This window comes from Tribolium madens, unplaced genomic scaffold, assembly GCF_015345945.1.
Source record: "Tribolium madens isolate multiple individuals breed KSU strain unplaced genomic scaffold, Tmad_KSU_1.1 Scaffold_91;HRSCAF=231;Tcas5.2_LG7, whole genome shotgun sequence".
NCBI classification, from domain to species: Eukaryota; Metazoa; Arthropoda; class Insecta; order Coleoptera; family Tenebrionidae; genus Tribolium; species Tribolium madens.
The window spans coordinates 13,932,124-13,955,211 of record NW_025401063.1 but is presented as its reverse complement, the minus strand read 5'-3'; the positions used below and the strand labels follow the sequence as shown (position 1 = coordinate 13,955,211).

The window sequence follows — 23,088 nt, the reverse complement described above, 5'->3', positions numbered from 1 at the left end:
ATAATGCCAGCAATACGTGTTTTTACATTTTTTTGTCAGTCGAATGACAAATCGTCCAAAATTCCGTGTCCGCCAGTGTATTATTTAAGTGGGTGAAAAATCTTCAAAATTCAACAGTTTGCAATCAACTACATACCGAGTTTTTCCCGTTTGATGAACAGCCCCCAAACGTTAATATTAAAAAAATTAAAACATAAAAAAAATTCAGACAATATTAAAACCGAAGCAGAAAATAATATTTTTTATACACAAACTTCAGAAAAATGGACGCTTTAATGACACAAGTAAAAGTTTTTACCTTTCAGACATAGGGTAAACACTGTTTTTTCGCCTAAGCTTTTTCACTTTTACCTAACATTTACTGTGATATTGACCAATGTTGTCACTTCCTTGTTTTGTCGCCGCTTCAGCATTTTCTGGAGAGGTACAGTGTAGATTATCAGCATTCGACATTTTGCACTATAACTACACTAGTTAATCAACACTTTCGAAAATCTCAATACAAATTATTGATTTGATATTGATTATTTTGGTTATTTACTTGATAATTATTGTGTTGCTCTTTTCTCTCCATCTGAATCGTTTGTGGATGATAAAATAGTATATGTTATTCACTAAAAGTGAGTTTATGTGACTCAGCTGAATCATTTGCCTCATTCCATTCGGCAAAATAAACGTTCAGCTTTGCTACATAAACTATCACTTTTACTTCTAATATAATAATATACTATTATTGAAATTATACTTTCAGAGTATAATTTTCAGCAGTTGAAGTTTTAGTTTTGTAGCTATATTTTTTTAATGAGCAACACTTTCATTTTTATAATTTCATCGATTATAGCAAAAAATACACTTAATTAAAAATGAAGAAAAATGTGCCAAGAATACTTATTTTATAAATCACCATATGACTGAAGCAAAAAGTGGTATAGCTTAAAGATCATTAAAAAATAACCTGATGTGGTAATGACCGAAAACTAGAAACATCGCATTAAGAACTAGTTATCAAGAAATTACAACACATTTTGAAATTTTTATTTAATTTATTGTCATTTAAATGGGTAATTTAGATATGTAAATGGTATTTGTGTGAAATGGGTTCGATTTATTAATCACATTTATGTTCAGTCTTGAACATTTAAGTTGGCAAACATCAGAGTTTACAACTTTTCTATCAAAGTATACAGGATCAGTCACAGGAGAGTTACTTTGAAAATTAATTAGTTTGGAACCAAAAATACCTTTAGCGTATGTAACTGCATATAATATTTTATTTAAATTAATTCAGTAATCAAAATGAGTGTAGTCGTCAAAATGACAAGTAATTGTCTACTGCTTCAAGGACTCTAATTTCATTTTCTGGGGCAGTAGCAGTCCTCTAACGGGGTCTTTCATTGGGGGCCAATCTTGTTGTAACTTGGCTTCCAGTTTTCTAAATGTTTCAGGAACTGGATGCATTCGATTTGGATACCTCTTCAAGTACAGAGCTGCTGCCGCAGGAGCATTTTTCTTAAATTCTCCATGGATTAAGAGCATGCCTACTTTTTCGTTATTGGTGTAATACATTGTATTAACGAAAATTGACTGTTACTTTTTAAATGTCAAAATGAAAAGACATATAAAGTATTCTTGGATTCAATTTCGTAATTTTTAAAAATGAGGAAGCTAGACGCCTATGTGAATTGTATAATGGGTTGCTGCCCAAATTATTGCAGAAGTAACTCATTCTCCTGTGACTGACCCTGTAAAATATACCCATCAATGTCCAGAAGATAGAAAGTGGACTGAACTCATCCAAGTTTAATAATTAAGTTAACTAATAATTAAAGCAACCAGTTTGCTATTGAGATTGACTCTTAATTGAGCAGTTCGATTACGGCACCGCAACCTTACATATTTTAAGAGTCGACCATTAATGTTTTGAGGTTGTCGAATTAAAGTCCATTAAATGCACTGTCGACACATTCACATAGACTTGTCAATCCGTATTTGGCACAATCGATGTTTTATATTAATTATAATAATTATTACTCGGTTCAGGAATTCAAATGAAATACATTTTTACTCATTATTCTGATTTATAAAGCCATGTCAGAATTTATTGCAGCCGTTGCAGGATTTATATTGGCAAACCTCAACATTACCAATTATGTAAAGTCCACTAATTGCCGATGGTTCATTTGTGGCTCCAGGCAGCAGGAATGTGAAATTTTCCTGAAAACTGGCGGTAAAAATATTCTTTCAGGATTCAACAGGTGCCTGCTTTTAGATTGAGTTGGTACTTTGAATTTAATGTGTACTTGGAACAACTTTCTCCTCTTGCGTTAGATATGTTGAGCACTCTATAATTATCATTTTATTGTTAAAATTACGGGATTTGAAGAGCACATAAATGTCTTATTTGTTATTCAACTAAGTGCTCGACATAATCGTAATTTTTGTAAAATTTTATCGTCATTTTTGCAAAATTTGTGACCATATTCACAGCAAAGAAATTTTATTGCAAGTACCTACCAGAAATATTATAATAAAATTCAAAACGTGTTTGTACAAAAATATACGTAGGTAACAAAAATGTTTTAACACGATGACACTTTTGTACAATCGAATTAAAAATATTAAAAACCGCTTTTTTGAACTAAAACAACTTTTGTTGCATTTTGTTTTGGCCCTGTATTGGTGATAAAAATTTAGTAAAATCGAATATTTTTAAGGACAATAAATAATCTGCCCTCCACATTTTAACAACATGTAATTAACCGTATAAAACAATACCTATTAACGTAAAAGTATCGAAATTTGTTCTGAGATTTTTGAAAGTGTTTATTAATTTAAGTAGTACATCAGTTAGTAGTGCTAATGATTTATAATGTATGTTATCTTTCCTGAAATTGCTAAAGTAGCAAAAAAGACAAGAAAGAAACAACCATGGTAAATCTTAATAATGTCATGGTAAAAGTAAAAACGCTTAGGCACAAAAACAGAATTTTTAACTTCATGGCTAAAAGGTGAAACTTTTACTTGTAACATTTAGTCATATCCCCCAGCCCGCCACCACTAGTGTCTATGTTGGTAGCTGAAGTAACTAAATTGTGCCAACAATTGTGACAGGTGCAATAGATTTTATATTTCACGACTTTAGTACCTACTCTTCACCATATATAACGTATGTATGAGTGAATATTCCTAAACTAGAAAACAAAACTCAAAATTCTTGGCGTATTTTTATAAGCATCAATATTTGTTTACAATAAAATAAAAACGTGATTGCATATACAGGGTGCACCAGAACTCGCGCCCCAGAGAAAAATGCCATATAAGGTAGTTTACCAAGAATATGGAAAAAATGTTAAAAAAATTTTATCTATAAAAATTTCGAAGTTATGAGAGTTTAAAGTTTACACTTTGACTCTATTTATTTCTGTTGGAGAAATAATTTTCTAAGTTTTTTTGCTACAGACTATTAGAAGAGGAAACAAGGAAGCTGTATCCTAAATTGTAACTCTGTTCAATATTATTTGTGGCTTTTATTGGCAAAATTTTTGTACCTTTATTAAACAATTGTTAAAAAACATATACAGGATCATCAGTATCCTTAAATAGATATAAAAAAATGTCAAATGTAAAAAAATAAATGTCAAAATTTTTTGACAGATAGAATTTTTTAAATATTTTTTCCATGTTCCTGGTATCTTATCTTACTTGAAATTTTTCTCTGGGGCACGAGTTCTGGCCCAGCCTGTATTTGATATATAATTACAAAAAAAACATTAAGGAGAGGTAAATAATAGCAATAAAAAATACACGCTGTATTTATGGTATTTTAGTATAATAAGTATTAGTGATTATGAGAGACTGACTAGTTATAACAATTTGCCGAACAAATATTATTATATACTTTAAATAACAACAAATTACATTTATTTCTAAATTTCTGTTTACACATTTTAATTAATTGATATAATTAGTGTAACCTTTACAAATAATGATTAAATAAATTATGTACATAATCATATTTCCTTAACAAATATTTAGATTCTTCCTTTGAAACACCTATACTTTGTTTAATAAAGTTAATGTCTAACTAGAGTAAGTATTATTTGCCATTAGCAACAATAATTAATTACGAGATTAGGGTAAAATCACAAATTATTTCCTCCTATACAGGAACCAAAGCTTTTTTATGATTTTTTAAAAACCATTTTCAAAACTTCAAGTGATGTAATTTTCTCAGTCTCTCTAATTAAAAATTAAAAATATTTTCAAAGTCACATGTTCCAAAAACATAAAGTACCTACACCTGTTTATATTATAATATTTACATATTATAATCAATCATAACTCATCTAATGCAATGTTATTTTGAATAAATAAAATCAAAGCATCCAACGTCTTTTTAACCCTTTATCGTCGAGGATTGAATAATGGTGTGTTGTAGTTTAGGTGTGGTTAGAAATGGTGACGCCATAGGTATACGTTTTAATTACTAATAAATAATAGCCGTAGGAGCTTAGGGAGCATACATAACACCAATAAGTTGAACAATATTTTTCATTCCAATATCCTAATTTCCTGTGCTTCTCTTCGATTTCATTAATTTCTCAATCAAACCTCACTAAAGTAATAATAATTGTGATTCGTATAACAGCAATAATGAACCTTTGACCAAATATGGATTAAGGACCAGATTGATATTTGATTGATCATTATGAAGGTTAATTAGTCGAATATTTTGTTGTGCGGTTTCTCTATATTTGGTAATAGACCTCTGTAATTAATTAATGATGTCGATGATATTTCTCGTCTGTAGTAATGAGAAATCATTTCAAAACGCAATTAAATTCCGCCGGTTTAACACATGTATCGATGCATTTGAGCTGCAATTAGTTTTAAATTAGTTCTAAACTCCCGCTGCTACAATTTATAAAATTCGAATACATGATATTTAATTGGCAACGCAAATTTATTGTGATTTAATTATCTAGTACAACATGTTTTAGTTAATTAATTTGAGTTTCTAACAGATGCTGATAATTAAATATCGAAGAACGGCAAATCGCGGCACTAAATACAATTTTTTGTGTCCTCATTAGAAAGCAATATGATTTATGTTTAATTATTGTTTATTGCTTGCACATTAAATGTCAAACTTTTAAATAATTTATCGTTCGGATTTGGCTCCTAACAGGGGATTACCTTGTGATGTGGCAACATTTCATTCGATAATTTACTAGGTGATGGAATTATTTTAGGCAGCACCTCAATTTTAGTATAAATTTCAATGTCGTTTAATAAGATTTAAAAAATCCATTTAATTCAAGTTTGCAATAAAATGTTGTACATTATAAAAAACAAATATTTTTGTTAAAAACAAACATTGATAAACTTTTATAGCAACTTCCGTTATAATTTCAAATAATGTAAGTATAATGTTTGGTGTGTTACAACACTGGAAAGTTGATCGATTGATCTCAGTTCTTTAAACTTCAAAGTAGTTGAAACTAAACTTCAAAACTCGAAGACATGTTTGTAAAAAAAAATATCTGTGAGTTGGTTTCAAAAATAATAAATTAATATGTTGAACAAAATGATAAAATTACTTATTTAAGAAAAATTGAAGACAAAAAAATTCTATTCATAATAAATAAACGGCGTACTTTTTACTGAAAAAATTAATTACCTACCAAGTACAAACCATTCAAGTAATGAAATATTTTTAACAGTTGTCGGCGAATCACATACCGGGTATTTCATTATTCTTCAATAAAATAAATAATAATAAAAAAAACTTTAGTCAAAAAGAATATATAAAATATATGTATAACAATCGCACTGGCCTGCATATAATAAGCCTTTTTGTCAAAAAGTACAAGAATCAAGACAAAAAGATGCGTTTTTCCACTTTGAAATCACTTAGATATCTAAAATACTTTATATGCCATTAACAGAAATCAGTTTTTTGCAACTTAAATGGGTACAAAACTCCAGTTGCTTGATAATAACTTCCTCCCAAAACCTGTTAAAATCGATTTTACTTGTTTTTACAACTTACAAGTTTATTAACAAACTTTGGTTAGATCCAATAACCACATGCATTTAAACATTGTTGTTAAAGGGTATTCCAGAATAAAGTTACTTATGATGGCATGAAAATGAGTGGGAATTGAGTTAGATTAATCAACAAGCGTGCCATCTGATCTTCCTACGTATGAAGTGTATCAGGGACTCGTTTGAAAAAGTGAATGGCGGCATAAATTTAATCGTCAGCTTGCATAATAATTGAATTATAGTTTATCTAGAGTATGTACCGTAACAACTGACTATAAAAAACCTCTGACGGTACAGTCGAAACTATTTCATTTTTAAAAAGAGAAAATATTCTGTTTTATCACTATGTGTGAATACATTATATCAAATATTTTTAGAAAGGATGATTTATCAAAAAAAAAACTGATTTTGTAATAGACAAGCTCTTGTAATTAATCATTTGAAATAAGTCATAAATTTAAATTTTTTACAGCTGACCGTAATAAACCTATACATATGTTTAATGATTTGATGTAGAAAGTTTCACAAGTTTCAAAATGTGTAATCGGTTATCGATATTTTTGACGGATCTATCTTTGGCGGTAAATTGGTGTTATCTTACAGTTAACAAGTTCACCGTAAAATTAGGTAAACATTTTCTATTGATTTTTATACGTAATATAACGAATGTTAGTAAACTGAAAACAATGTATTAGGTTAAAAATGATCAACATAAAACATAGCTCCATGACGTAAAAAGTAACATCCGTGTTAGATTTCTAGAAAACATTCGTATTCGAATATACATATTATATAAATTCTTTTAATTTTTCGAAATAACCATCACTTAAATTACCAAAAATAACCGAAACAAAATATTTGACAATAAAATTCAACAATATTTTTTATCAAACTTCGTATATTTACATACACAAATTCAAAAATTTTGAACTTTGATCAAAAAACAGATTTTATGCTTTGGTCTAATATATGAAATCAAAATCTAGCAATATAGAATGATTCACAAAACTTTAATAATTAAAGTTAAAATTAATTATAACACAACAAAGCATTAACATGTGTGAATATTTTTTTACCACAAAAAAATCAATAAACAAAAGCATTTATCAATTTGAACTAAATAGGTATGTAACTCCAACAAAAACTAGATAATTATAAGAAACAAAAAAGTAAAAAATAAAAGATCTACTGTATCTTAAAAGTAAATATGTCGTATGAATAAACAGGTTAAGTGATTTAAGTTTGTTAAAAGTAAAGTTTAATAAAAGTTCTTACTTCTAAACACTGAATTCATTTTTCAATTACATATTTGTTTACTTGCAACAGTGTTGTAAATTTCTTTTTTTTAAGTACCATACAGGAAGTGTCAGAATTTGCGTCCCAGAAAAAAATTTCAAGTAAGATATCAAGAACATGAAAAATTTTTTTAAAAAAACAAAAACAAACAAAAAACAAAAAATTGTGATATTTATTTTTTGACATGAGACTCTTTTTTATGTCTATTTAATTGTACTGATAATCTTGTATAATTATGTTTTTTATAATTATTTAGTAAAGGTACAAAAACTTTGCTAATAAAAACCACAAATATCATTAAACAGAGCTACAATTTACGATACAGCTTCCTTGTTTCCTCTTCTAATAGCCTGCAGCAAAAAAAACGTGGAAAATTATTTTTCTAACAGAAAAAAAATTACAAAATTTAAACTCTCATAACTTCAAAATTTTTATAATTTTTAAATTTTATCAACATTTTTTTCCATGTTCCTGGTATCGTACCTTACATTTTTCTCTAGGGAGCGAGTTCTAGCGCACCCTGTAAACAAAGGAGTTAATAAACTCTTTTGCTTCCAGAAAATAATAATTAATAAAAATTAAAGAATCAAAGTGCTGTAAAGTGTGAAAATGAAATTTTGTTTTGTTTTTGAATTATGCAATTTGCAAAAAAAATGGTTTTGTTGCCATTTAAAAAAAATAAAAAAATTGTTGAAGTCAAAAATACTAGACCGTTCCGAAAAAATGTATTGTTGATAAAACGTCTCATTTTTATAGTAGGTACTTTATGATTCATAAATAACTTTTTTTTTAAAGTAAATACATTTAAGCAAAAAATGTTTGGTTCCATACTTTTTATTCAGTCTGTATGTATAAATGCCTACATTTTTAAGAGCGAGACATTTTGTAGTGTTATTAAATTTTCTCTAATTAAACTATAATATTTTTTACAATTAATTGTTTAAATTTTTGAAATAAATACGAATATTAATAAATTTGACTTAAACAGTGTATTTATTGACATTTTCGATGGTAAAAAAGTATAAATGAGTTCTTTTGATCAAAATTATTTCTAATTGAGCTAATGCAAACTTGATGTATGGGTGATAGATGCAGAGATGCATCTTGTAACTTGAAACCCCGAGGGTTCCCCGTCAACACGTTCCAGATTACAATTTAAATATCGAAATAATGAATTACCCCAGTGGATTATTGCAAACAATTGCTGCAGACAGGTGACAAACCGCAAATAGTTCCTAAACACATGAATGCATTCACAAAGTTTTGACACAACAAAGTTCAATAACTCTGCTAATTGCAATGCATCGAAGCCCGATAATAAACCGGTAGTAGACATCTAACAAAAAGTATATCTAAATCGTCATGCTACACGTTCTTGAAATCACTCTCAAGCGTCAGTGTCGTCAGTAAGGAAAAAATAATAGAAATAAAAAGCAAAACATTAGTGACCCCAGTCACGCGCACCGTTAAACCTCAAAAGGTGCAGCGATAATCTATTATGTGATGTGTTATTGTCAAAGAGCGACTGACCTTTCTTATTGCACTGTGGCGGAGTTCTCTTGATGTTTTTCTCTTGGTTAGCCGTGCTGTCCCTGTGGATGTGCTCCAGCAGCACACTAGGGGAGCAGCCCATGCCACCTGAACACCAACGCACGATTTACAACATCCTTTGACGAATCGCCTCTGAAAGCAATTTTTTCAGTTAGCTTGAATCTCTTATTACATACAAAAACATGTCTTTCCAAGTGAAAACGCTATAAGAAAGAAGATTTTAGTCATAGTCTTTTTACTTTCCTTGGGTGTGTGTGTGTGTGTGTGTAAAATTTGATAAAATAAAAATAATAATGGGTGCCAAACTAAATAAAAATGCACCCTAGACTCGAACCTGCGACAACTATTATCATATTTCGCGTGGCACTGACACAAACGTGTCGTAAGAATGTTTTCCATATATAAGTGGTATAAGGAAAGTCGTGTGATGTTCACATCAGATTTTTTAATAAAATACTCTGAATAATTATTTGATCTTTAATTTTATTACAAACTGTAATCAAAAATTATAAGGTGTTATCACGGACACAGGCTTTATTAAAAAAATATTTCCCTCCATGGAAAAAATCAGAAGATTATTTTATCGTTTAAGATCAAAAGATGTATCTAACGAAATAAAAAAGCAATTAATTTTTCGACGCCTTTTAAATACGACAAAGATTAACTCAAATTAAATTTACTCTCGATGAACTATATTAAAAATGTCGTTTATTGAAATTTAGTCAAAAGATGAAAAGTTAATCAAATAAATTTCGGAAGCGGATACTCTTTTCCCGACGTTGCGCACGACAAATTCTCGGATAACAAACCAGATAAATAATGCAAAAGGTTAGAGTACCCGTTCAACACTCGAGTCACAAAAGTTGCCGCTTAATCACAGAACAAACGAGGTGATGACTGCAGCTAGTGTTCTGTTTCACAATTTATGTCCACTTCCTTCTTATTACTTGTTTTTATTAGTTCTTATAAAAGAAAGATTTTTGCAAAAATGAGCAGCTAGATGAAAAAGCACAACTCCTATGAAAAGTGAATTTCGGATTAAAACTATTTTCACAAAGATACCTAATGTTAAAAAAATCTAGAGAAATATCCATTTCTAATACACACTCTTGATTGATTAACAAACAGAAAAAACTGAAACAACACAAAAAACATTATACTTCATATTTAATTAGAACTGTTAACCGTAAACAAGTAAGTGATGAATTTACAAAGAGCAGAAAAAGACTTCCAACAAGTTTCAAAACAAGAATGTAGGTACTTTTCGTTTACAAAAACTTTTAAATATGTCATTTTTATAATTCAAAAGGGTAAATAAAATGTTTCAGCAATCTGAACAGAAGGGTTGGCTACATCCCGCTAACAAACGTCCGGGTTCGTATGAATAGCTTTGTTTTTGGGTCTGTCATATTGTTACAATAAAATAAATTCTTGCCAATCATTACCTAAAAGCTTAGAGCTTAAAACTGAAACAGCATGAAACTGTCTCCAACAACTTCAACATACGCTCTCTAGTTTGATAAAACTTTTGATCATGCATAATTTATTAATAAATAAAACTAAACAACAAAATTGCAAACAGTAACAGTGATGACAAAGACAAGGGTTCAACGTAAAATAAAAAGTTAGACTCTGATGTAGCAGCAAGACTTGCAAAACTTGGACAACTTTTTAGAAATGAAACAAAAAAGTATAATAATAATATTTTAAAAACTCCATGCTCCTAATTTATGGATATTTATAATTAAATCGCTGCTATTTCATTGATATCCCATTACTTTTTTAAAATTTATATCATATTAATTTTAACCGAGCAAACAACGTTATGGGTAATTTAAATTATTCATATTGGTGCGGCTCTGTAGTTGATTTTGTATGTACCTATTTAAATTCAGCTCATAAAAGATAGGTCTATTATAATAGTTAGCAAAACATGTGAGTTTCAATAATAAAAATACATCAACGTCATATTAATTACTTCACATTTTATCAGTTTTAAATAAGGCAGTTTGACAGTATTACTTTTGCTTTCTATCTTGAGACGAGGGTTTTTCATAACAGTCTCTTGTAATAACTTTACTTCAAAAAAATCCATTTGAATATTCTCATCCAAGTGTAATAAAATCTTCCGACTTTTCTGTGCTTTCTTTTCACAGATTCCAGCTAAAACCGGGAAAAAAACAAGAAAAATGTAGAAAACTAATTAATCATAAAAAATATTATTGTTTGGCAACCCCTAAAACACAAAATAAAACTTTTGTACATTATTTCCTTACACTTTATGAATATCGACATGTTTACAAAGTATACCTAGTTAATTGCAACTTATTAAAAATAAATTTATATATTTTACAAAATTTCAATTTTTGAACTAATCCTCTCGACCAATATTGATTGATTTATCACGGGAAAAGAGTGATTGAGAGACTATTCATGACACAAACTCGTATTTGATTTATTAATTTTAGAAATCCCATCTGAAAAAGTCATTTCAAATTGTTTTGAGCAGTACATGTCAGTTTAATGTATGTACAACCTATAAATGACACCTATTTAGCTTATATTGTTATTTTGGATAATATAACAAAACTGAGGATTTAGTAACTCCATTTAAAAGTTTGAGTTTGCTTAATATTGTTAACTGTCGACTCGTAATTACAAAAAGAAGGATTTCTTAAGTTTCCCTCTCGAGTTTCCTCATCGTTCTGCCATTCACTTATGATGTTCTTTAATTTAGCTAACTTCATTCAATTTGCTTGGTTGATTACTGTCACTTTATTTTGTTTTCCAACACTTCCTAAGTGCATCATAAAAACATTCATGCATTATTACGTATTCAGAAAATTAAAAACTTTGTAGTCTGACAAAAAATATAACTAAGTTTTCATATTTTTAGATTAATTACCCTTCTTCACGTTTACTTTAATCTCATATAATTAAATTCATAATAGTAGTACTTAACAATTCTTTCAGGCGACAAAAAAGAATACATTAATTACCTCAAGGATTAGAATCCTTGTTCAAAAGAATTAAATGCTTCACAACAGAATGGAAAATAATCTTCCATAAAATTATGAAAGCTAAATATATCGAAGCTAGACATGACTTAATTTGATTACTCTTTTTTATTAGAACCACAAATAATTCAGTATACCCAACAAAATAAAAATTAACAAAACATTTCTTTCTGGAAATTACTGATTATATTTCCAAAAAATAAACAAAAACCTAAAAAACCCTAAAGCTAATTTCATTTCCTTATATTGAAGCCAAATCTAAACATAAAAGACGAGAAAATTTTAAACAACTTTATAAAGTTATTTGTTGCAAATCTTTTTAAAAAGGAGGTTTCAACTATACAAAATTAACCATTTTACTGTTTGCTTCATCAAATTAAGTTTAAATAAAATTTAATCATTTGTTTAGAAAGTTTCAAACTCAAGATCAATATTTAAGACATACGCCATTCCCAATTTTCCTGTTAGTAAAATAATTTCGTTCTGATCGATTGAACAACTGCATCCAAGCATATCTTTGTAATGTGGCTAAAATATGCATGTTTTGTAAAATTACATGAAATAACAGAGCAGGACATAGAAATTCATTAGTTCAAATAATCTATCTGTTGTTCTATAATTTAATAAAACTGGATGATTTGAAATAAATTCAGTCCTCTTTGTGACAAATGACCTCTTATCAAAATGTAAGTCAATCTCGTATGAGTACTCATTATTTTAATACATTTTGCATTAACATCACACTGTTCATGATAGCAATTTACAAACCTTTTTTATCTAATGTGTGTATTAGATATTGGGATAATTATCGTCGTCAAAGTTTTAACAATTTCGGCGAACAAACAAAAATCAATACCAAATATTTTCGAAAAATGTGCTTATTGGTGCTAATTAGAAACTCATACGTACGAGTTTTGTTTCAGTTGATTTAGTAAAATTTGCGTAATAAGAGTTTATCTCACGTTTAATTTATGATGAAAACAGAAATTTCGAGTAAGATTACCGTCTTGTTATAAATGTGCACTCACTCGCTGAGACAAACACAACAATTACTAAATTGATATTATATATCATTGTAAGTCATTATCATAAAAAGACTGTTTAGAAAAGCAATTGTCGGTCAGAGTAGTAATGGAATTATTGCACTCAGCAACAATTAATTATCCCGACAAATGAAACAAAATGAAGAACAGTCACGTGGTTTATGTTTATTTCATAATTATTAACAACATATACTTACATTTTTTCATTTTGTGGTGGTGATAAGCCGCTGATTTATTTAATACTTATCACAATTATTCGAGACGAGTTACGTAACGCCACGTTATTATTTAAATCTACTGCTTTATATTATTATTGTCATAGTTTTAAATTCAAATAAGATGATGCACATGTGACGAGCTGTTTACGCGCGCGACTCTATCACGTAACACCTTCCTGCCGATTCCAACAAGTGAATCCTGCTAGCTGCAATTCCTGCGAACCAACCGCTGAAATTTCAGACTTGCGCCTGGATCGAGGACAGAGGACGCTCTCGGCAGCTGACACTTGTTGAATCCTGTAAATTTACAACAGAACAGAGGATACTACATTTTTACGCTCCTGTTGGAAAATTTATGAGAATGATGTATGCAGTATATCGAAGATTGTTTATGTTTCCTGCGAAATGTTCACGCGCATAATTAATGATTTGTTTTAGTATTTGCCTACAAAATTTATTAGAACGTGAGAAATTTTTGATGATTTTACCTGGAACTCCAGGAGGTGTTTTTATTATGTTTAAAGTCTAGAAGGGAAGGTTACTTCAAAACAGTCTACAACTGAATTATTTATCTATTAAACACCATCAAATAACATGTTTCAAATACGAGCGTAAAGGAAAAATTTTTCGTAACCGTTGATTACACGATGACCTACAAATACCAAGTGTTTTAATAAATTTAAACATTCAATCACTCGTATCTTCTGATTTTTAAATGCACAACGTTATTAACATGGTTTAAAAATAAATTTATTCTCTCCGTAATTCAAATTACGTAAAAATTGATTAATGATTCATTAACAAAATAATATAATTTTATAATTACATATATTATGTAATTAATAGCGAATAGTTTGTTTAATCACCTACTACTTATTTCTGTTTGGGCGAAATCTACCAAGCAAATTATAGAAGGCTCAAAATAGATAAATAAATTATAAAAATGTTATAATAAATTCATTAAAACTTGTAAAAATAAAACATATTTTAGATAGTATTTTTTAAATTGTATTATAATTGTGATGCCCACCCTAAGACATAAGTCGCTCACCCACGGCCCACCTATTTTCTTAATCCTAACACCCCTGGGGCCCCGCCAGTCCCATGAATCAATGGTCTGAGGAAATCAAGATGAGGACAAAAAAGAGATTGTTTATATACATACATATGCATATGTACATACCTTAGATATAGAGAATCTTTTATCTCCAATTTTTTGTTAAAAGTCAATATCCCAGGAGCTCAAATTTTACTTTACTTTCTAAATCTATAATTTTATAGCAATGGAGATAGGATTCCTTACCTGTAAGGTGACATAGATATATGTCGTGTCCCTCATATTCACAAAAATCCACTTGTGGTTTTTGTTAAAAATTGGTTAAGTTTCAGGAGTTTTGGTTGGATTTTAGAAATATTTTAAACATTCTTCTAGTAACAAAAAAAATAGAACAAAAAATCGCTCGTGGTCACATAAATTTAAGCAAAAACTCGCCCAGGGGTACAGAAAAATTAACCAAAAAGCGCTGCTATCCGCTGTTAAGAATTTGTTAATCCTCATTAGGTTAGGTTAGATTGAAATAATTTAAAATAATTACTTGTGTAAACAAAAAATCGCTCATAAACATTGAACGAAAAAATCGCTTATGGTCTTAATTAAATGTATCAAGAGTTTAATTTAAGTTGGACTTAAAGAAATAAAGAATTCCTGTAGTAACAAAAAAAAGAACGAAAAATTGTCGTGGTGACAAAAAGTTGAGCAAAAAATTGCTGATTGGTAGATAATAAACAAAACCGCTTGCGGCCTTTACTACGAATTTATTAAGTATCAGGATATTAAGTTATATTTTTTCTTAATTAAAAATTTTTTTGATTAAAAAATCACCTGCATGTTATTTTCTGGATTAGGTATTTGATTAAAGAAATGATACAAAAAGAGAATTATTTACGAGTATGTTTAATGGTAGGTAATTGGTATTTACAGTAATACACTGAATTAGAATGCTGGACTTTCGCCTTAAATACTCACAAACTTTGAAAGAATAACTAGAACACAATGAAAGCAGGAATATGTTTTGCACATTACCATCAAATATCCCTGAGATAATCAGATCAAAAAATCAACAAATTTTCACAAAGTTTGTAGGGATGATCGAATTTTCGATGTCATTTATGAACTACGACTACAATTTTGGAACTACAGTAATTTTCATATCATCTACACTTATTGACTAATATTGCTACACATTAATTGATTTCATAAATACACTAAAATCACTTAATAAATAAGTAATCTAACCTGTTTTATCATAATAATATATTTAAAAATTAATAAAATAACAGTCTTTTGGTAGATATACAAAAAAATATATATAACACACAAATATATCCTCAAATACTGATACTAAAGTATTTATAGCTATTTACAAAAACGTTGTCGAGATGTTCTGTAAATTGTTTATTAATTTCATATAAATTTGAAACAAGTGAAACTAATTATGTACGTGCGCATAATCTATTCATAAAACTCATTCACGAGAAATTAAACTATTTCAAAACTTTGTTACAGGGGCTCAAAAAATAAATTTACTCAATTAACATTTCCCACAAATAGGTTTTATGTTTAGACAAAAATGAACAATAACTTGCAGACTGGCCATGTACGTAAGTAGATTTAAGTGTTCTAAGTTGCAAAATGGGAAGTTTTAAGTATAGTGGCCCATTAAAACTGTCATATCTCTTGATTTATGTCATAATATTCATAATTTTCAAGACGACCAACAGTTACAATAGCCTAATGAAGCCAAATCTCTACACTCAATGTGCCATAAACTTCATTTATTCTATTTTATACATTAGACAATTACTTTTGTACTTAAACATGTATTTAATGCGATGCCATTACGGATTTACAGCTTTGTAGGATTACAAAAAAAAAAAACTTTCACATTATAAAAAAGGGTACATAAGTTCCTGGAGCACTAGATCACTAAAAACACACAACTAAAAAAATAATAAATATGAAACAATTGAAAAGCGTGTCCCACTTTAGCGCCACAGAAACCGTCAAATACGATTTCTACATCACATTCAGAGAGGTTTCCTTTACGAAGCCATCGCCGTTCGGCCGCTAGATGGCGAAGACTGCGCGAATAAAACGCCTTGATACGTAATTCCATTTAATTCCATACTGACTACTAAGGAACTGTCTCCGTTACGCGCATCCCCTGCAAAAAACATATCATTAATCATTCGGATCATTAAACTGGTTAATCTAGTGCCTTATTACAGGCGAAAAGTGACCATCAATTACTCTGACAACTAGGAGGCCATTCGGGTCATTATTAAAAATTCCTGGTCTCGTACACATCCAAATTACAGAAGACAAAACAAATACCGATTTTAATTTTCAGTTACTTAAAAAAATCGCAACCCTGTAGACAACTTTGAAAGGCTTTTAAATAATTTTTTCTATTTTGCGTCTTTACAACGCTAGTAACGAACCCGTTTGAGTGCTTCCCACAGTGGGTTACTACTTACTACCCTAGTCTATTTCATGTTTTTAATGTTGGTGACAATGCCTTTAGAAGTAAATTGCTTACAGTATTCTTATAAATTTTCCTAATTTTCGGTGGCACATAAAAAATCTTCAGAATTCATTTCCAGATTACGCACAAAAACAAATTAAATTTTCCTATACTTTCATGCTATAGCTCACCAAATTCCCTGAATTCAAAAAATTTCTTTTTCAAAAAAAAACTGCATAAAAGCGCAAAATAGAAAAAAATAATTGTTGAAGTCCTGCACTTTTTTTAAACGGCAATATACTATGCTATAAAATTTTAATTGAATAAAAATTGAATTCTATTCAGGTAGTTGGAAGTCTTAATTCTAATAGATTAGGTATGTTATTTAAAAATTTAATAAATTTTTCAAAACTCATGCAAAAAGAAATAAAATTGCACAAATGTTACACTTTTTGAAGTAATTTATCATTCACCAATTAGTTTTTTTCAAAAAATATATAGGGTGATTTAAAAGTGTCGGACCAACTCTAGAATGATAGAAAACTTTCAGTTAAGTATAAAAATAAATACAGATTTTTTAAAACTGTTTTTTTTTCTGAGAAAACAGCAAAGATGGGACACCTACACAGATAGGGCACCTAAGTTCTTTAGTTTTCGATGTTTTCGGATTTAATTTATTGTTGAATTAGCTAGTTTGTTAGTTTTGTACACCATAAGACGCATATTGGTGATTTTTTTCAACAGGAATCTGTTTAAGGTTGCAAAATCTGCTGTTTCCGCCAACTAAATTCAAGAATACATGATCTAAACGGTCAAAAACAAACAAAGATCTAACTTATGAAGAGCAATGTCTTGTGAAAAAAGGCTCAAACAATTTTTGGTTTAACTCAGTTATAATAACTCCTTTATCACCAACCAAATAATGGTCCAAAATTTTTTAATCACCCTGTATTAATAAATAATTCAAGCCAAAAACGCCTGTATAATAAAAAAATACTTCACTTACCCCTACTGTTAATTTTGATATGCGTGGCGGGCGAGATCTTCTGTTCGTCTTCATCTTTGGAAAACTTCTTCGGAGGCGGCGGCGAGTCCCTGTGCTCCGGCTCCCTCTTCACCGAGGGTTGCGTCGGATCCGAGAGATTCAGCGCCTCCTTTTGGGGCTCGACGGGGGGCTGATTATTATTGTACATATTCCAGAGTGTTATCCGCGACAACTCCAGCTGGTTGAGGGGTGAAGTGGTGTTGGGGGGAGAAACATCTCCTTGTCGCGGCGGAGTCGCAGCCGAGCTCCGGATCTCCTTGTTGAGAAGTTTTACATACTCCATCATGCGCGCCTCGAACTCGCTGGGGGCGAGACCAGGAAGGGGGCCGCCGTTGAGTGGCTGGCCTAGAGGTTGGGGGTGGCTAGGGTGGTGGGCGCCGTTGTGGAGGCCCATGCCGCCGCTCATGACAGAGTTCATACGGGCGGCAAGTTGCTGCTGTTGGGATACAAGGGACAATGGCGACATCTGCGAGGGGTTGGGGGAACGCTGCATGGAGTCGTACTGGCCGTAGCTGCTGCGGCGGCCTTCGCGGCGGTTACCGTCGATGGCAGCTTGAAGTTCGGCGGGAGTGCTGAGGCGACGTTTTTCACATTCGTAAGGGTATAAGTATTTCATGTATCTGGAAGAGGAAGTCAATATTCACACATAAATAAACACAAGAAAAACACGCCAAAAGAATTGACAAATCTCATATCTGTCTTTTATTATTCAATGTTGCCAAATTAATTTCAAAGCAAAAGGCCACTGCTCCAAAATCTAATTATTTTAAGCTTGTTTCTGTTTTATTTTTATGCTCGTTTTTATCATTTAAATGTTAATATTTTTTCTTTTTGTTTTCAATTTTATGCTCTTCTCTTAATATCAGTATCAGTGTTACAAAAGGATTCTATGTTGCAACAAGTAACTCATACAGCGACCAAAAATCTATTTTAATACATTTTTTCTAATTTGCGTTTATAATACGTTTATTAATGTCTCCCGTAGGAGTCGTTTATGGCTCTATAAAAGCACACTGTGCTTTAATGAATTTAGGGTTATTTAGTTTTTGGATGCCGCTTTTGACTTGTCAGGTAACAAATTTTGCGTTGTTGCTTCGGCAATTTCGCGAATTTCGGGCGGAGTGCAAACTAAATTCTGTTTCTCATATTTTATTTATTGTTATTATTATGTTGTAACACTAATAACTAATAATTTGTAAATTTTATTTTTAATGACAGACGGCAGAAATGACTCAAAAAAACAGGTGGGCGCCGAGTGTTACCAACCGATACCAACTAACACAAAATTCTCTAGGCGACAAAAATATATATTTTTTTAATTAAAATAAGAAAAAAGGAGGCGCAAATTAGAAAAAATAGCATAAAATACTCGTGTTATAATGGCATTGGCGCACTCACCCCATAGAAAACTCGCCTACGGCTCGTTTTCTAACTTGGGATTCGTGCGCCAAATCAACCCTTATAAAACTTGTTCTCTAATATACTATTAAAGTTCGATTCATTTGAATTAATTAGCAACAATCATTACCTTTAAAAAATAGAATTAATCAGATCTTTGCTTCTATTACTAATTACCTTTTTTAATTACTAAAATATTTTGCTAATTGTTCGTTAATGTTCTGACTTTTTTATATAGAAAAGTAACGAGAAACAAAAATTTTGTATAAGAATGTTTCATTTTAATGAAACTTTTTTCGAAAATAATATTTATATACAAAATTACTGTCTTCAGTGCCAAGCCACTAAAACACTTGGCTTTAATTAAATCAGCTTTGTGGAATAGCATTAAACTCGAAAATTCCCCACATAAAATAAACTAGAACGCTTTAATGTTTAATAATAAGATATAATTTATATTTGTAATTAGAATACCCTATAATAAATGCACAAAAAGGTCCATCTGTTGCCCATACCTTTACACCATCATGGCTTATTATTTGCTCATTATCACCCAATTTTATTTAGCAAAATTATTTTGTTTTGACGTTTCATAGTTTGATTTATTACATTTTCCACATTAAATTTTTACTGATATGACTTTTCGTTTATATTAGTCACATTAAATATAATATAAATCGAGTAATTTTGACTCGACCTTCACTTCAACTACATAATATAGATTAGTTATGGCATGACTATTAGTTATAGACACGTAATTATACCGGGTGATGCAAATTCTACTCCCATCCAAAAATGTATTCAAATTTTTGGCAAAAATTCAAAGCAGAGTGACAATTTGGCTTTTTGTTTTGATGAAATGAAAAAAATGGGTTGCAAAGGTGAGGATTGGGTGTTGCTTGTGGTGTCTGAAAATGTGACGAATGGTTGGTTGTTTATGCACCGGCTGGCAGTTTTATGAAATTGCCATTGTTAGGAAGGTTTTATGTGGAGTACGAGACAATGCTGATTATAATGAGGAGGTTGTGTTCCGTTTAATAGCGTTGTACTTGGCATCAAACATATTTAACCAAGTCTGACAGATGACAGCTACGCTTACTAGATAAATGATCGGTTCTATATTAAGATCAGGGAATGGTGGCTGACGGATAGACGAGTCTGAATCATTTTCAATTAATAAACGCGTTAGAAAAAAATCAATCAATAATGTTGGTAAATATTTAAAACAAACATTCAGCGAGTTAATTAAATGACATCGAAAGGATGTTCGAGATTTCACTTAATTTCAGTTATTAACTTTGAAAGTGGGCTCTGAAAATGTGGCTTCGTGGAAGCTATTCACTATTATGTTTAATCATAAATACGAAGCAATAAGCTGTTGCAACATAAAAAGACAATGAAAAAAATAAAAATATTATTGGAGCTTAACATAAACTGCCAGAAATGTCTCGACTTGATTTACAACCTGACGTTAATAAAAATTTAAATCATATGCTATAAACTGATATTCAAGAACGGTCAAACATAAAGATCGTCTGGCTAACAAAAAATTATAAGCTTATGGCCGAAACAAGATTTAATTATGTTCGCGGTTTTATTTGCACGTTGTATTGAAAAAACTGATTTAAAAACAATTTGGGAGAAAGATATTAACACTAAAAGCAGAACGAAATAATATTCATTTTAGCGGCACGATGCCATTTACTTTTTAATTTATTGATTAATTTCTTAATTTAAAAACACAAAATGTCTTATAACTTCCAGATAAAGCAAATATTATAATCTAAACCTCGCAACCTCGCAAAATAACGGATTTATCAACAACAAAACTCAACATAAAAAAGTGTCAAAGCTGTTGAGTTAAACTAAACACGGCTCTCAAATGTTAGTTTCATTTCATTTCAATCGTTTCATATTTTTTGAGTTAATCAAACTCTAGAATTAAAATAATTTATTATTGTTTAGTTTTATTATTATTAAATATAAATTCTAAAAAAAATTATGACACTGTGACCACTCCTGACCAAATGTTTCAAGTTTTTTTTTCAGTTTCAGACACATGTTACACCATCTAAAACATTATTATCACTATGACACAATCAATATTCACAAAGACGACATACAAGCTTCTAAACATTAAAAAATCAAATTGGATTTATTGTTCAAAGTTTTACTTCTGTTTTATAAAATCCATTAAAAATCCATCATAAAAATTCTCAAGTAGTTATGACTAAAATAGTTACAATCTTGTGAACACAAATGAGCTTCTTGCCTAAAAAAACTTTAATAACAAAATGTGTCTTATAGTTATTTTGCAAAAGATACAAGCGGGTTTTATGAAGAACAGTAGATTTTGTGTAATTTATATTGAAAAAGCTCGAAGTTGTAAATTCTTCTTCAGCTTTAATTTCCAAATTGTTACTTTTTCAATTCGTCTTAACAAACGATGCAACCAAACACTAATTTAATTGAGTTCTTTCTAATTCATATTTATTTTGTACTCTCGTCGATTTCTTGCTCTAAAAATTAGAGAATGTTTAGCAAACTTGTATTACAAACTGCGTCTAAACTTCAACGGTGGTCTTTTTCTGACTTTTGCTTGCACAATTTTCACAATTTCCAAAAACGATCAAATACCGAATTTAGTCCGAATAAAATAATTATACTATTTTATCCACAAACGGATTTAAATTGAGAGTAAAGAGCAACACAATAATTATCAAGTAAATGAACAAAATAATCAAAACGTTTTGCAACTAATGCAATCATAACGCTTACAACAAACATCAGGTGTCAATATCAAAATTTGTATTGAGATTTTCGAAAATATTTGTTGATTTAAGTGATTTGACTATAGAGAATGACGAGTGTAATTTGTATTGCCAATGTCAATTGCTGATAATAATCTACAACGTACCTCCCCAGAAAATGCTGAAGCAGCAAAAGAAACAAGGTTGGTAAATGTCATGGTAAAAGTAAAAACGCTTTGGCGAAAAAAACAGAGTTTTTACTCTATGCCTAAAAGGTAAAACTTTTACTTGTGACATTTAGTCATTTTTCTGACGTTTGGAATAGTAGTATGTACTCATTTTTTTTTCGCTATTGATTCATCATCTCCGATTTTTGCGAATTATAAAGCAAAAATTTTTCAGAAGTGGTGGCAGAATTTTATTTGCAAATTCTCTTTTGCCACTTTGTTCTTACAATATCTTACAAAATTATTCATCTCTTTGACAATTTTGAAAACCTTTAGTAAATGGAGTTAACTTGGGAAAAGATTTAAAAATTGAAGACTTACGAGAAAAGATGTCTCAAGCGACAAAAATTAAAAAAAATTAAACCTTGCAAATTTGACTAGAAGAAAAGTTTCTGTTATCAGAGAGCAAATAAAAAGTCGGGCTTTCTTGTTCTGTTTTTTTGTAACAATAAAAAAAGTTGGAAAGGATTTATGTCACTTACTGTGTCCGGAGTGTGAAAGCTGCCGACGTTATCGACGACGGTAGATGCAGCCCTTTTATAATTTCCTGCCAGAGCTTCTTATTGATGACATCAACAAGTCCACCTCTTGCGATAACTAAATTGTACAATTCGTATAAATCGAGAACGGATTTGGCCATGATGGGCAGTCGATTAATCGGAGTACCTGAAACAATACGAGCATATAGGTAAAATAAACGAAAATGTGTGTATATTGCCGGATGCGGCATAAACATTTGAAAGATGAAAGGTTTCGCGTGTCTAAATTTAAGTCGAGTAAACTACAAGCTTAAAAATTTGTCGCGGTAATTAATAACATGTGTTTAAAAAGTAATAAAACGTTGACCGGCCAGATTTGCGTCCAATAGACTGAATCAGTCAGTCTACAACGCGTTATTATTTATGGCTTTCCTTTGGCTCGGATGAATTACGGTATTAAAATGTGCAATATGTCGCAAGATTCCGACTCGA

General features: G+C 30.2%; 2 protein-coding genes across 6 annotated transcripts in view; both read right to left on the bottom strand.

The window, feature by feature from the left end:
- The window catches only part of LOC123012202 (high affinity cAMP-specific and IBMX-insensitive 3',5'-cyclic phosphodiesterase 8), a 63,039-nt gene extending 49,575 nt beyond the window's left edge, over window positions 1-13,464 (bottom strand). The window contains exons 1-2 of one of the 3 annotated variants that reach the window (XM_044410067.1): window positions 13,153-13,464; window positions 8,875-9,027 (exon numbers count right to left, since the gene is read on the bottom strand). In XM_044410067.1, the coding sequence (XP_044266002.1) occupies window positions 8,875-8,977 (103 nt within the window). In that variant the 5' untranslated portion in view covers window positions 8,978-9,027; window positions 13,153-13,464. Of the gene's footprint in view, window positions 1-8,874; window positions 9,028-12,874; window positions 12,892-12,915; window positions 12,947-13,152 lie in introns of those variants that run through there. The other 2 variants (XM_044410068.1, XM_044410069.1) reach the window with 2 other exon arrangements.
- Window positions 13,465-15,111: 1,647 nt separating this feature from the next.
- LOC123012204 (protein dead ringer) overlaps window positions 15,112-23,088 on the bottom strand; it is a 71,394-nt gene continuing 63,417 nt past the window's right edge. For all 3 annotated transcript variants that reach the window (XM_044410075.1, XM_044410077.1, XM_044410076.1), the window contains exons 5-7: window positions 22,600-22,783; window positions 17,704-18,362; window positions 15,112-16,397 (exon numbers count right to left, since the gene is read on the bottom strand). In XM_044410075.1, the coding sequence (XP_044266010.1) occupies window positions 16,276-16,397; window positions 17,704-18,362; window positions 22,600-22,783 (965 nt within the window). In that variant the 3' untranslated portion in view covers window positions 15,112-16,275. The remainder of the gene's footprint in view (window positions 16,398-17,703; window positions 18,363-22,599; window positions 22,784-23,088) is intronic.